Source organism: Ambystoma mexicanum, chromosome 12 (assembly GCF_040938575.1).
Source record: "Ambystoma mexicanum isolate Mex_15411 chromosome 12, UKY_AmexF1_1, whole genome shotgun sequence".
Lineage (NCBI taxonomy): Eukaryota > Metazoa > Chordata > Amphibia > Caudata > Ambystomatidae > Ambystoma > Ambystoma mexicanum.
Window position 1 is genome coordinate 10,006,797 of NC_090936.1, and position 13,968 is coordinate 10,020,764.

General features: G+C 43.5%; 1 protein-coding gene across 7 annotated transcripts in view; it reads right to left on the reverse strand.

The window, feature by feature from the left end:
* CACNA2D1 (calcium voltage-gated channel auxiliary subunit alpha2delta 1) overlaps positions 1-13,968 on the reverse strand; it is a 1,412,752-nt gene that overhangs the window by 360,460 nt on the left and 1,038,324 nt on the right. For all 7 annotated transcript variants that reach the window (XM_069627805.1, XM_069627804.1, XM_069627806.1 and 4 more), the window contains exons 11-12: positions 13,213-13,371; positions 11,290-11,394 (exon numbers count right to left, since the gene is read on the reverse strand). In XM_069627805.1, coding sequence (XP_069483906.1) covers positions 11,290-11,394; positions 13,213-13,371 — 264 coding nt within the window. The remainder of the gene's footprint in view (positions 1-11,289; positions 11,395-13,212; positions 13,372-13,968) is intronic.

Here is a 13,968-nt window from a genome sequence, read left to right on the forward strand (position 1 = left end):
TTTTAATTATTTGAACCTGATGAGTGCGGCAGGAGTTCCCGATGGATGTCTGGATACTTCCAGTAATGAATGTGATTGGAATAGGACGGTCTACATCATTATCTTTCAATTAATGAATATGAGGATTTGAATATCTGTATTCTTCACAATAAGGACACACTTGGACAAGAAACACTCGATTCCCCCCCCCCAACATATCCCAAAATGCCTCCATGGTAACCATGGAGAGTGTGGATCTTTGCACCAGGGGGTAAGACACCATGGATTGCTTGATTGGCTGTAGGACCATGACTTGATTGAACCATGGACTGCTTGATTGGCTGTAGGTGAGGGATGCATATTCTGCCCTTTCCTAATTGGCCCCTTCTATACAGAATGCGAATGGATGCCCAACCAATCTATAATGATGGGCAGGGCTGTGCCCTACTGTTTGCCTGCGACGTAATGTGTTGATCCGAACAGCAGATATTTTGATGCAAGGTTCTCAACCTTCTTAAGCATAACCCAGAAAAAATAAATAAAAAAAACAAGTGTTTGTTAAGGGTTCAAAAGCCAAAGTTAAACTGATGGATGCAAAGGGCACCCTTAAGACATTTGTTTTTCTTAAACCTGCCTGTGGGCTCCCAGCGCAGTATAAATACATAAATACAATTAAATGGGAATCACCAGAAGGTCATCAAAAGATTTTAGATCGTGGGGTATGTTCCTTAAAGAAAAAATGTCCCAAAATCAAAACAACAGGGCAATCCTTCTCCAAGTCAGTGGGGTGGTGCTGTGAACATGGGAATTCATTTGAAAATGAAGATTTTGGATCCAGGTCACAGATCTAGCTCTCCAATTATAGGAACAAATTAAAAGTTATCCCAGTAGGTTCTTGTGGTGCCAAAATGTCTCAACCCGGATCAAAAAGATTAGTCTATCCACCCCCCGCCCCCGAATCCCCCAATCTGTTTACTTAAGTCTGAAGTGGGCAGACATCCAATAGTGATCGGACAGAATTAACGCCTAGTTTTATTGGGTCCTATTCTGGGTAAATCAAGGCGTAGGACAGTCGCAGGATCCACTTAAAGAGGCCGAGCTCCAGAGATATGTGGGCGGACCCCCAACTCTTCGTTTCTTCAGATATCTTTTTGAACACATTTTCCAAAAGCCCAAATAGTTTGATGCAAAAAAAAAAAGTAAATCATTAAAGTTCAATTCTGAGAGTTGTCTTGAGGCAGTGTGTCGTAACAGATGAATGCACTATGACAACTTGCTTAAAAAGAACTAGATGGTGTTTGCAAGAATACAGGACATTATATGTTGACCAGAGGCCAGACATGTGGCCTGGTAATGGATTTACAGATACAGGACCAACGCATACAGTTATTATGAATCCATGTCACTGGCATGATGTTGTGTTGCCTGTATGTTTGGTACCTTTCTAGCACTTCAAGGAAAGATACTTCGTTATTAATTTATAATAGACATTTTAAAAGAAACTGCAATGCAGAAATACAGTTTGGTTTAAGGTCCACCCGATTACCAATCCAATCATCAATTACCATTGGCAATCATTATTCATGATCAATATATTTTCTCAGACCTGAAGGGAACTAGGTGAGCAGCACCGACACAGTCCGCTTTATGACTGTTTACAGGCACCTTTCACAATATGTATCCTACAAGGAAACACTCTACCATGCATTCTGAATTAATAACATAAACACTTTCTTCATATTCCTAGAACTAAATACTTTATTGATGTAAAAACTGTTTACTTCTAAAGATACACCAGTACGATTTTGAATGACCGTGCTGATTAAACAGGCTGTGTAAATTGGGCATTTAAGAAACCCAGAGCACATCAGGGATTATCCAAGCCCAGAAAATGATCACGGGTTATGTGCTGAACCCAAAGAAGGACTCGGGCTACACTGGGTCAGTTTCAAGATGTTTATTTATATAACATGTAAAACACCTAACTAGCCCTGTCGCTATGAGTGACATGCCTCACGTAACAACACTAAAGCTGAGAGTCCAGGTCAAGATCAAATTAAAAGGTCTCCGTCCGAATCCTAAACCATGAACTGGCCCTAGCACTTTAGAAAAACACCTAACTAAACCGAAAGATGGGCGAGTTGCACATTGGTCTCGGTACGGGCTTCTGCCTCTCAGCTTGCAATGGACTTCTTCTCAGTCGCAAAGGTTCTTTTAGATCGCAATGGAATAGTCTTTCCAATCTTTGTAGCCTTTCTTGGTAAACATTCTTATTTTCTTCACGATGGGTTTCACCCTCCCACTTGACAAAGAAAATTGTTGCTTAATTCTTCTTATTATTATTTTATTTCAAATGTCCAAATCCCTCTTGTATTACTCGATAAGACATTTATCTGTCTTCTGCCTGCATGGCATTGGAACTCCCCAAAGCCCTGTTGTTCGCGGGTATGTGTCTTGTTTCACAATCTTATTATTTAATTTAGGATGTCTGCTTGTTCGGGTATTGTAGGTTCCTGTGGAAAGCCTTGCTGCTGAACATTCAGCTTTGTTTCATTTTGTTACCCAGTAGACATTTTTGTTATTCCATGCTTGATATACAATGTTTATATTACTTTCACACTCTTCCAGTGTGTTCATGAGCCCGTTGGCTCAATTTAACTTCCCTCGTTCTTGGTGGCTATTCCAGCAGAAACATATAGTGTTCGTAGCTCTTTCACTCTGCTTCAGCTAGTCCATGAGACCATTAGTTTCTCGTAAGTGCTTGTACTTTTGGCAGCTACTGTAGCCTTTACATACAGTGTTTGTATCTCTCCCATTCTGTTGTTCGTAAATGCATCGGTTTTGCTACTCTCTGAAACTGACTGTTGTAGTCCTCACTGGCATCTTTAAATCAATAGCATCCATTTTCTCACCGGTAACTCCCTTAGCGTAAAAGGAGCTTGCCAGGTGGAGCTCAGGGACCTGGGCTCCTCTCCTGTCTCGGCATCAGGGCTGGGTGCCCAGCCAACACTGCTCTTCAGTGGTTGTGCCACCATAGAAGACCGTTGTCTTCTCGCAATGTCTCGTTCCCTGACCGGAGCTTTGTGCTCAGTCAAGGCACCCATGTCCAGCCAACAGCTAGCGGGTCTCCATTCGTTCATGCCACAGCTGGCTATGTGGCTTGATGTGGCTCTGCCCCTCCAGGTCATCGATGCTACAGAGGCTCGCCTCTGTGTAGCCGTTGTTCTCCTCCCATCGTAGGAGTCTCTCCTCCATTCACAGTCCATTCTCGTCTTATACATGTCATTGGAATGAATGCACTTGTGGCATTCAGGCGAGGATCAGCATTACCTGAAGCCAACAAAGAAGGATCTTTGTGGATTATGGCCGTAACAGGGAATGCTTAAGTCTTTCCAACATCCATATATGCAGACAGGGTGGTTGGGACTGGGAGTTCTTTATTGGAATGGGAGTTCTTGTCCCCAAGAGGGTTGTCACTCCCGTTGAGGTCCTACTTGCCCAGACCCCTAAGGAGGGTCTTGCATAGTGGGCTCACCTCCCTAGCCGCAAAGGGGGTGGCTCTTCTCTGGGGAGAAGGGGCACCTTGTCCCGACTCCTCTCAGTGATTATTCGGCAAGCAGTGAGAATGGGTAGCAATGACACAGAAACCCAAATGCCATTGCCATTGGTCTGTAAATGGGTCAGTTCATGGAAGTCATGGATTATAAATATGCTCAAACTGTGGTCACTGTGAGTTTATCCGGTATTCGTAGAAAAAAACAAATTAAAAAAACAAATGTGATATTTGTTTGAATTTCGTCTGAATGAAAATTTCGAACAGCTGAAAATTTCAAACAAATATCCTGTACGGTGCCACTATAGTGAACAAGGGGGGCAGGGCTGTCACCCGCACCCTTGTTCACTACAATGCCATAGGAGGTTGCAGGGGTGTCCCCTGCTACCTTAACAATAAAGTAAAAGAAAATATTTTAAAAAAGGACCCTCTGGCACCAGTTCCCATGCACGTAAGTGAAGGGAACTGGTGTCGCAGAGGGATGGAGGAGTCGGCGGCACAGCGAAAAGGTAAGTTAGGGGGTGGGGGGGGGAGAAGTTTGGCAGAAATGTCCACGGGAGAAAAAATGTATTTTCGTTTTTTTCTCGCTCTGTCATTTCTCATTCGATTATTTCATGGACATCCAGTTTATCCAGCCTAAAGTCCGTGTTTGAAGCAAACTTCATAACTTTTGCCTTGACAATTATTTTAAAAAATGAATGTCCTTCATGGAGTTATCCCACCATCTGGAGACAAGCATCGTATAGTGTATGGCAAGCAGTGTGCCACCTCGCCTCTGCACTTACAGTATAGCATGCATTGGACATTGCTTAACTCAGCATCAAAGCTCGTTCCCATCTAATTCCCTACGATTAGGACTCATTCAAGGTTACTTTAGAATTTAAATGTGTTGGAAGGATTATTGATTAATAGACAAATTAATGGCTACCAGTGAAACATCGTTTATGGGACCTACCGATTAAATTCACGGTGTAAGCAGCGTGACCGTTTCTCAGCGTATTTATAGCTTATGGTTGAGTTATCAGCTCTGGACACCACCGATAATTTCACACATACTCTCCAGGCACCTTCATGATTTTTATTTCAAGAGCATTGCCTGATACCATAACACAGGCAAAGATGTCCGACATGGAATCCATTCACACTGCTCATGGACTGATGTGACAAATTCTTTAACTAGGAAAAGTGGCGTTCCATTGGTTCCCAATAATCACAATACGAACTTCTGTGGAAGCCTGATCTCTAGCAATCGCCAACGACGGTGCACATTTAGGAGAACTCAGGGCCATGCAAGAGCAACCCGTGATCAAAGGTCCCTCGTATGAAGCGATGGGGAAACATATACTAATGTTTCAGCAAGACCTTTGGGGCTTAGCTGCAAATTCCATAATCTCACTGTGGAATATAGAATACCCGGTACATTTAGCTGGTCCACTTGGGGTGAGCCACATCAACGATAAATAGCATGACAACCAAGGTCAATGTTTTGGGCTCTCCTGGCTGTCTACTGTCGATATTGAATTTATGGATAAGGTTCAATACATATTATAAGAATACTAAAGATTTTTCTGGGAGTAACTAAAGAAATATTTTTTGTATTTTGTTAAATGTAAATCAACTCCATCAAAACCTGCAGGTTGTTACTTCCCAAAGTTCAATAGAATTAACAACTGTTTATTGCAGATTGTTTTGTAGGCAGCAAAACCGACAATCACTGTAAAGAAAGTGCAGTTCTTTCTACCTAGTAACTTGAGGGAAAATGTGCATTTACTCAAATACCTCACTACACTCTCTGCACTAAGGCTTGTTCCGGTTTTTTAAAATCTCTTGCCATTCTGCAGAACAGACCAGAGCCTATAAGACCGACATTTGGAAAAGTAATCTGCATTAATGTGGGTGACGTGATGTGAATCCAGTCTTATTTAAATTAATTTGTGCTATTCACAACATCAAAATTCACTTAACTGCCTGGAAAACTGATCCTATGGGGATTCTCTATGCACCTAGGATGAGAAATCTTGTCCGAGGCACTTAAGGGGTTAAGCATGGTAACATACACATGATACCCACCATGCCCATTTTCCCACCTTTTAACTATGCAGGGAAGGTACTCCTTTGCATGAAAATCACACACTGTTGCTACACACACAGTTTGAGTTTAGTGTTTATCATGTTGCGATTTCCGTTCTACACTACTCTGTCGAATGCCTTTTCGGCGTGTTGAGAGGAGACTCACTGGAGCGGCCTCTTCAGGTAGGGGCTAACAAAGGCTTAAAGTATCATAACAAGCTACAAGATGTATACCCTTGTAAATCTCTACAGGGTTGAAGCTTAGGATTTTCCTTTATAAAATGCTATTTTTCCACAGCTGAATCCAAGAGGACATGAGCCTTTTGAGAAAGAAATATTTCAAATGAGACTGTCCATCAAAACTGCAATTGTACGTGATCTTCGGTGGTAATCTGTACCCAGCAAGGGGTCTTACATAAATGGACAGACATTGGGCCTCATTACGAGGTGGGCGCAAAGGGATACCAGGCACTGTTAAGGACATTGGTGCCGGTAATCCCTTTGCGCCCTATTCCGATGTCCCTTAGCGGGTCCCTTCCTCAACGCCTGATTTTACCAGGCGTTATGGACGGGGCCCATTAAGGGATTTCAGAGCTAATAACGGTACCACAATTTGCGGTACCGTTATTAGCGCCTTCCCATTGAGCTCTACGGGGGCTGAAATGGGAATGGCATTTTCAATGGGGACTTACCCGTCCCACAAAGGTCGGAATACAACAGTAAGTCCCCATTGAACGAGGACGGACTCGGTACCGGTATTGGAGGTAGTCATGGCGCTAATAGCGCCATGACTACCTCCAACCTCGTAATGAGGCCCATTTTGTTTTAATATTTGCTCGCCAATGCCTGTGCATAGCCAATGGTAAAGTGTGTGTCTCAGCCGCGGGGTACAATGCGACTGGCTGCCGCTTTGCATCCCTGATAAAACATGAGGTGTTATTGAAACTGTTGTATTTCGGTGCATTTTTCATTATATTTTAGTTAAGGTATATTTAATAATAGTTCTAACTAGAAGTAGACGGTCCTAATGTTTCACATTAAGAATAAACAACATGTTGTCCACGTGTTATTTCACTATATTTCAAATAATGTGTCTAAAATATATGAACAGCAACCAATTGCCAGGCTGCATGTTTATATCATTGCTGGCCACGATTAAATGCACCACCCTGCGGCGGTTCCATGTAATAATGCCCCCTCAAAAATATCGGCATACAAAGAAATCGCCGAAAAATGGCCGTTTTTTGTGGGGACATTATTATATGGAACATGCGGGGGACGCCCCCGCAATCCCCAAACCCATTTTTTCATGGGGAGCAGGGGATACCCCCGCGACCCCCACTTCCCCTCTCCCCATACATATGGTCACCTATATAATGTTGCCACGACCTTTTCCCGGTGACATTATATACGGTGACCATATGTATATAGGGATATTATCACCTGATGCCCCTACGGCGGCATTGACCTGAAGGCATCTGAGCGTGGCTGCAGTGAATTTTTACAAGTCAGTAATTTGAACAGTTATTTGCACAGCATGGGGAGGTCCCTGGCAGGGCTGGGAACCAAAAGTAGCCCTGGACATTTAATTTTTAAAGGGGCCCCATATTTCGATAAAGGAGCAAGCACATTGTGTGAACCCAACCCTACTATGAGGTGGACTGGGAATATCCCCCAAGAAAATGTTGAATAAAATTAGTCAAAATGATTGCATTTAATGCATGTTTTAAACATATATGGAATAAAAAGTCATGTTGTAATAAGAGATATTACACCAATACTGGACGCAAGACCTCAGACCTAGCCTCCAGCCCTGAGCAAAGGACTCATGATGTGACATCCACAACCAGTTGCAATCCAAGAGACGTGGCCTACTGGATGCTTCATATGGACCCCCGACAACAGCCTCCCGCACATCCCACAAAAGATCCCACATATTACTAACTGCAAATCAAAAGGAGGCAGATGATTTGCAGTACCGGCATTGGTCTGTGGATGGCGCACCGCATAACACTCCACATCAAAACCGGGCATCACCAACTTAGAAATAATTAAACATTTAGAGATTTTGATCTTCCGCTGCACCACTCCTCCTAAAAGAAATTGCATTGAGACAATTTGGTTTGAAGTGCGGCACTATACAAGTCCACTCATTCATTAATGTATTCATAGTTCACCCTCAAAAGCTTTGCGGTAGAGGTCCTGGACTATAAAAGGTTCTCTCTTTAAAAATCCACACAGAAGCAGCCACCCCACCCTTAGAAATAAAATAAAAATGCATCTTTTTGATGCTCTGCAACGTCTCCACCTCCCTTAGAAAAGTGCTTTGAGACGATTCTCCTTGGCACTCAAGCTGGGAGATTTCAATACACTCCTCTGAAACTACTAGACTACTTCAGCGGCAACCTACGCCTGAGCACTAGTGACATTTTGTGCGTACTTCATACAAGATTATCCCACACAAATATTTGGACCCAAACTAAACACTGTCATAATAACATCTTACACTTCCCATAGATTCCGGTATTATTTTGAGGCGGGAATAGGCATTTTTGTGTTTTTCAAAAGACTCTCCCAGAATTCCATTTGTTTTTTTAAACATACACATAGAGAAAAAGCGTGTAAATGAAGCAAAATACATGGAGCTCCGTTTACAGAGGAAGCCGAAAACGGCCAAAAACAGTACCAGATTTCATACACCTCCAGAGTGTGACTGTGGGCACTTCAGCCCCAGAAACTCACATTCAATTCTCCTCAGGAAAAGGGACTAGTAGGTTGCTGCCTGTCGCGAGTCAGACTTTCTGCGTTATTCTGACTAAGGCCCTGAACGGCTAGGCCTGGTGGTTAAAAGAGTGAGCTGATTTGTTCGAAACCGACAGCAGCGAATATTCACTAGTACTTCATGTAGCTGAGTGGAGTGGAGCTGCTCCAGCTCTGAATGTAGATTAAATCCCAAAACATATATGTAGCAAGCAAAACACTTTATCACGACAAGCTGGACGATATTGCCTTTCCTGGTGATTTATGATTAATAAACAGCCATGCGCCGCCCGCAGAGAGATTTGCGTTGTGAAATAGTGAAATAAAGAGGGGGCTGAAGAGGAATGGCGTTAGGGTAAAAGGGCAGGAAAAATAGGGACACATTACTGCCCGATCACAACATTCGGTGGCCCAAGGAACTAATCGAACAAATAACATTAAATATAATGCTGGATTTCTGTGTGTCAGCGCTTTCCTGTTGTAGAGCTGCACGTTGCTACCCTCCCGAGAGTCTCTGATTTTTATAAGCTGGTAGTTTATCCAGAGAACCTTTGGAGACACAGAAATTATTACACATAGGAGCCAAGAGGTGTCCCGGTTCCTGTGCGATTCTCACCCTAGGGCTGGGAGCACCTTGCAGACCCGTTCCCTGTTTCTTTCCAACCTAGCCCTTTTGTTCCGCAATAACAATCATTTCTTGGTCCTAAAATTTAGGACCAACACTATCCTATGGCTGAAAGGGAAAGTCCATCATCAAATATAGAAGTGGTTGTAAGCAAACGCACACCTAAATGCAACAAGCATTCAGGACCCTCCACAAGGAGATATAACCTCCCCTCCCCTTCTGCATACCTCTACAAACACACCTACCTCACTTCCACCCTTACCTGTATATCCTGCTAGTGTAAGTAAGTTGTATGCATCTCTTGGATTTTTTACTCCTGCACCGCCTTCCTTATATGTTCTATCTGTATACACCTCTTATGTATAAACTTGATCTTTCTGTATATACCTTATGTATTTAATACTCGCATTTAAATAGTATTCTTGTGTAACTAAGCTTGACACATTCTTGTATCTGCTGCGCCCTGTTACCTTAGGGTATGTTGCGCATTACAAATAATAAACAAACAAACAAACCAACTTGCTTACATTTGCAGCACGCTTCACCACAATAAACCAATACCCTCGGGCTGTAAAATAGCTGGAGTCCGGTTTAGGACTGCAAGGAAGGCGGGTGCTGCAACAAAACATGTCCATCCAAATACACCCCCAAAAAGAAACGCACGCGTAAAACACTGTGGATGCGTCTCAACAATTGCATTCGCACGATCGCATCCCTCACCTCACCTGAAATCAAATGGCAGGCAACGCCGGCCTGCCCCTGAGCACACTGCTCGCCTCATCACTCAGCAACAGCAGCACCACTGAGGTCCCTGCATTGGCTGAGCCTGCGCTGCAGTGTACATGCGCACAGTGACATTGTCTAGGGCAAGGCTGCAGGGCACGGTGCTCCTTAAAAATGGGCAGGCGTGCGCGAGCCCGGCAGAGCAGTCCCGGCCACAGGAAATGCACCAGGCAGTGGCCACAGTGATGGCGAACCATCCAGGCTGGCCTGGATGTTCGCTCATATAATGATATCCTTCTCCCAACTGCATAAGCAAGAAAAGAGGCCCTCTGCACCCGATGCCTAGCGGGGAGCATCCCGGTGTCCCGGTGGGTCAGTGCAGCACTGGTCCCTGGGCATTCCCATTCATTTGTGAGGTGCTTTCTTCTGGCTTTTATGCATTTCAAAGGATCACTTCTTTGAAAATGAAAAGAACGCTTCGCTACACAATTTCGAAAGGTGTTTTGAAACATGGAAACTCCATCTTTTGCATTGCTTGACAGAGGTTTCAACGTGCTCTTTATTTGAAACAATCCTTGAAACCTGCCAGGAATTTGTCCAAGAGATAGATCTACAAACTTTGCCGAAACCCATGCGTTTTCAGCTTGGTGGAGAGGAACCCTAGCCTAAACAGCGATCTTAATATTCAGCGCAACCATGACAGTTGTGATTCCTTGTCAATGGGTGAAACCACAACATTATGTTCACACCTAATAACAACAAACGCATAGAAACAACTGATCTCACTTTTCTTTGGTTGATACCTTGATGTAGAGTATTTCATTTGAACTCCTAACTTGGCTTCATAGACTATGCCCGGCGTAATTCAAAACTGATCGTGCAAAGCAATCTAGAACAGGCATGAATGTTGTCCTTCCTAAAATGTCTTCCAAGTACGTCTCGTCATTACACCCGGAGGAGTTGTCAATGTTGACGTGAATCAATTTCCATCCACCCAGATCTTAGATAGAGTGCTTCCTCTGCGTTACTTGCTCTGTGCGCGGTGAGCTCTTCCACAGACGCGCTCTCTTGATTTTTCCCAGAATGCACTCGATTCAAACTATGCAGGATACTTTGCAGGGACCGGTCTTTGCCTTGACCTCAACCCATGTGTGGCTATCTTCACTCATACTGCTGGTGGCAATAAGATAGATTGTGCTGTGAAGGGTACCATTTTTCTGTTTGGAGGTATTTGATATGTTTTTTGCTTGACTTTCTTGATTACAAAGATGTTCACGATTGACACATCAATATAATGTATGTTCCGTCTGTATGCACCATACAATGCAATAACAAATGTTTATATACCTCGGCACCGCAGGTTCTGCTACTCGCAGCATTGGGAAAGGGCAATGAATCTATTACCCAATTCCATGACACTTTGCTCACAAGATTTAAGGACAGAAACAATGTTTAGAACTTGTTGAACATTCACCACAGCAGCACGTAACCCACTGAACTACGCTCCATTATGGGCCTTGCACTTTGGCACCGTTCCCATCTTTAGGAGACCTACACATGTTTTCTGGAAGCAACTTACTTTTTTGTCTTGGTTGTACTTAAGAAACGTCTCTTGCGCCCGCTCCTCGCCGCCGTCGGTGAATAGCATGATGATCTTGTTGCAGTTGGCTCTGGTGACATTGTCCTGCAAAAGGCCGAAAGGAAGAGCATTTCATCCAAATGCATGGTGTTGGTGCAATATTAAATAAATAAATAAGATTCAAGTGTTGATTGTAAGCACATAGGAATTTTAAAGAAGGGAATTTATCAATACTACTCTTCCTGTCACGGCATGGACGGTTTTATCTCAAATTGTCCGATTGTACTGCCTGTGCAAAATCTTAATTTCCAAAGGCTTTTTTGATATGTCAAAATAAAGTCAATTCCTTCATTCATTTGTTCACGACAAAAGTGTGTAATATGTTTCATTATATGAAGAACATAGCAAGGAAATGTAACCTTTATAAAAATGTACAGTATTTATGTATGTTCAAGATGTGTGCGATGAGAAATGGATGTGACTCTTCACTGCCAGGGACATGGTTATGATCCGAGGGACCACTCTGTGCTGATTTTGGGCAGCTGGCGATGCTTTACGTCTACAGATGGTATCTCGTTGTGTCGTGGCCGGGTGTTTTTTCAAAGTTATTTTCATCTAAACATTTACTTCAAAAACACTCATCGAAAAATATTTAGGGGGCTAAGGGGTTAAAGGGGTGGTGAGGGAGTTGGGGTAGAGGGCTATAGTATAGGGAAGCGGAATTGGGGTGATACCCCAAAAAATAAAAATACATTTGTTGAGGTTTTTCGACGTAATTTCTTCAAAATAAAATACTTTGAAAAAAACTGTTGTTGGCAAAGGGACGTGGAACCCTACAGAGACAACCTTCGTTGCACTAAATGTGTTTTGATCTTATAACATAAGGGAGAAACGTTTTTTGCCTAAACCAGACTCCTTCCTATTCCTTAATGTAAGGAAGTCTAGTCAAATGGAAACAGAAATGAACACAAAGTAGAAAAGCAAAGTGTGACCCCCACTTGCAGGACACACGGGGTGTGGCGGCCGTTGCTCCCATTTTCCAGCTGCTTTGCAATTTACAGTGAATCGAGTTGTGTGTGCTGTAAATTGCAGCCACGAATGGCCATGTTGCACACACAAAAAACAACTGCAGCTTCAAGCACAGGTCAGCGGAAGGCAAAAATAACATTAGGACAGAAAAGTGATGCCAACGAAAATGAACACTTTTCATTGGAAGTGACGTCAAACTTTGGGGAAGTGAAATACTACTTAAAAATTAAAAAAAAGTAAATCCTCAAAAACCTCGCCAGCAGATTTCCCTGTGTTCCAAATCGAAACTTGTTTGGTGCAAATCAGTGTGCACTGCTCCCATCTGCAGACACACCGCCTTTGCACATGCAAAGTGCATTTGCATGAAGTGAGCCCGCAACCTCATCCTGCTCCTTTCATCGCAGACTCCTCCTTTTCTGCCGAGCTTACATTTGTACCCAAGGTACAATTTTAAAAAGATGCTGTCAAAGTAAATGCAAAATGCAAAAAGTGCTGTATGGATTGCTGGCTACTGGCACTTCTGCAGATGGAGAGTTGTGTCGCATGGGTGTTCAGACAGGAACCTTAGAAACCGAACATTAATTATTTTTGAGGTATAGTATAGGACGGGGCTTAGGGGAAAAGGTGTGCACGTTTTGTTGGTACATAAAATAACATTTCACAAGGTTTAAGTTGAATTAGCAGCAGAGAGAACAAGAAAAAAAAACATTTTTTTGCACTGGGGCAAACTTTTTGTAAAACTGCCACAAATGTTCCACAACTTTTCTTAAACTCCATATAAAATATTGCACTTAAACTGAGAATTGCTGTGCACTTTCAGCCTTGCACACGTGAAAGCCTCTTCGGAGGCAGGGCGGGAGGCCCTGCATTTGCACCCAGTGACGTCAGACTCACGTGCAGCAGCTGGTCAAAGGCGAAGGTGAAGCCCTTCTTGTAATCGGTGGTCCCCTTGGCCGAGATCCGGTGCACGGCGTCTTTCAGCACTTTCTTGTTCCTCACGTTGGCCTGGACGAGGTGTGGGAAGCAGCCAACGTTCTGGGCATTGTTATTGAACTGCAAAAAAAAGGGCGCGGACAGGAGGTCTTTAGAAAACCCCGGGAACAACACACACACACATAACACACCAACAAATAAGCCATTCCATTGTTACATAAATGTCTGGCAACACCAGGACCCACAGCATGAAAGAGTGCTTTCATAAGAGTGCAGGTCACCACAGGGCGAAGCGAGACACACTGAAAATGAAAGAGTGAAATCATTCGCAAGGGCCTTCTACAACACAAGCATAAATGATTTATAATCTAATCCAGATTTACCAAACCTCAAATATGCGGCTATAAAGACTGGGCTCCATTCACAATAAACTGCTGCTCGTGGTGAACAAGACTGCACCGGTTTGCAGAGGGGTGGGCAAGTTCCCCAAGGTAAGTGGCGCGCAGCCGTGTCCCCCCTCAAATGATACCCCCACAGCTGAGGGTTAATGACTGGGGCCAGCCGGCCACGCACATGGGTTTAGGGTGCACAGGAGGGTGTTGGGGGGGGGGGGGTCTTATGTATAAACTGTTTCTTTGAATGCATGTTAAATAGTTTGGGATGCATGAAGGTTTCAATGTTGGGCAGTACATGGAATGCCGGGCTGTGAAAAGGCTC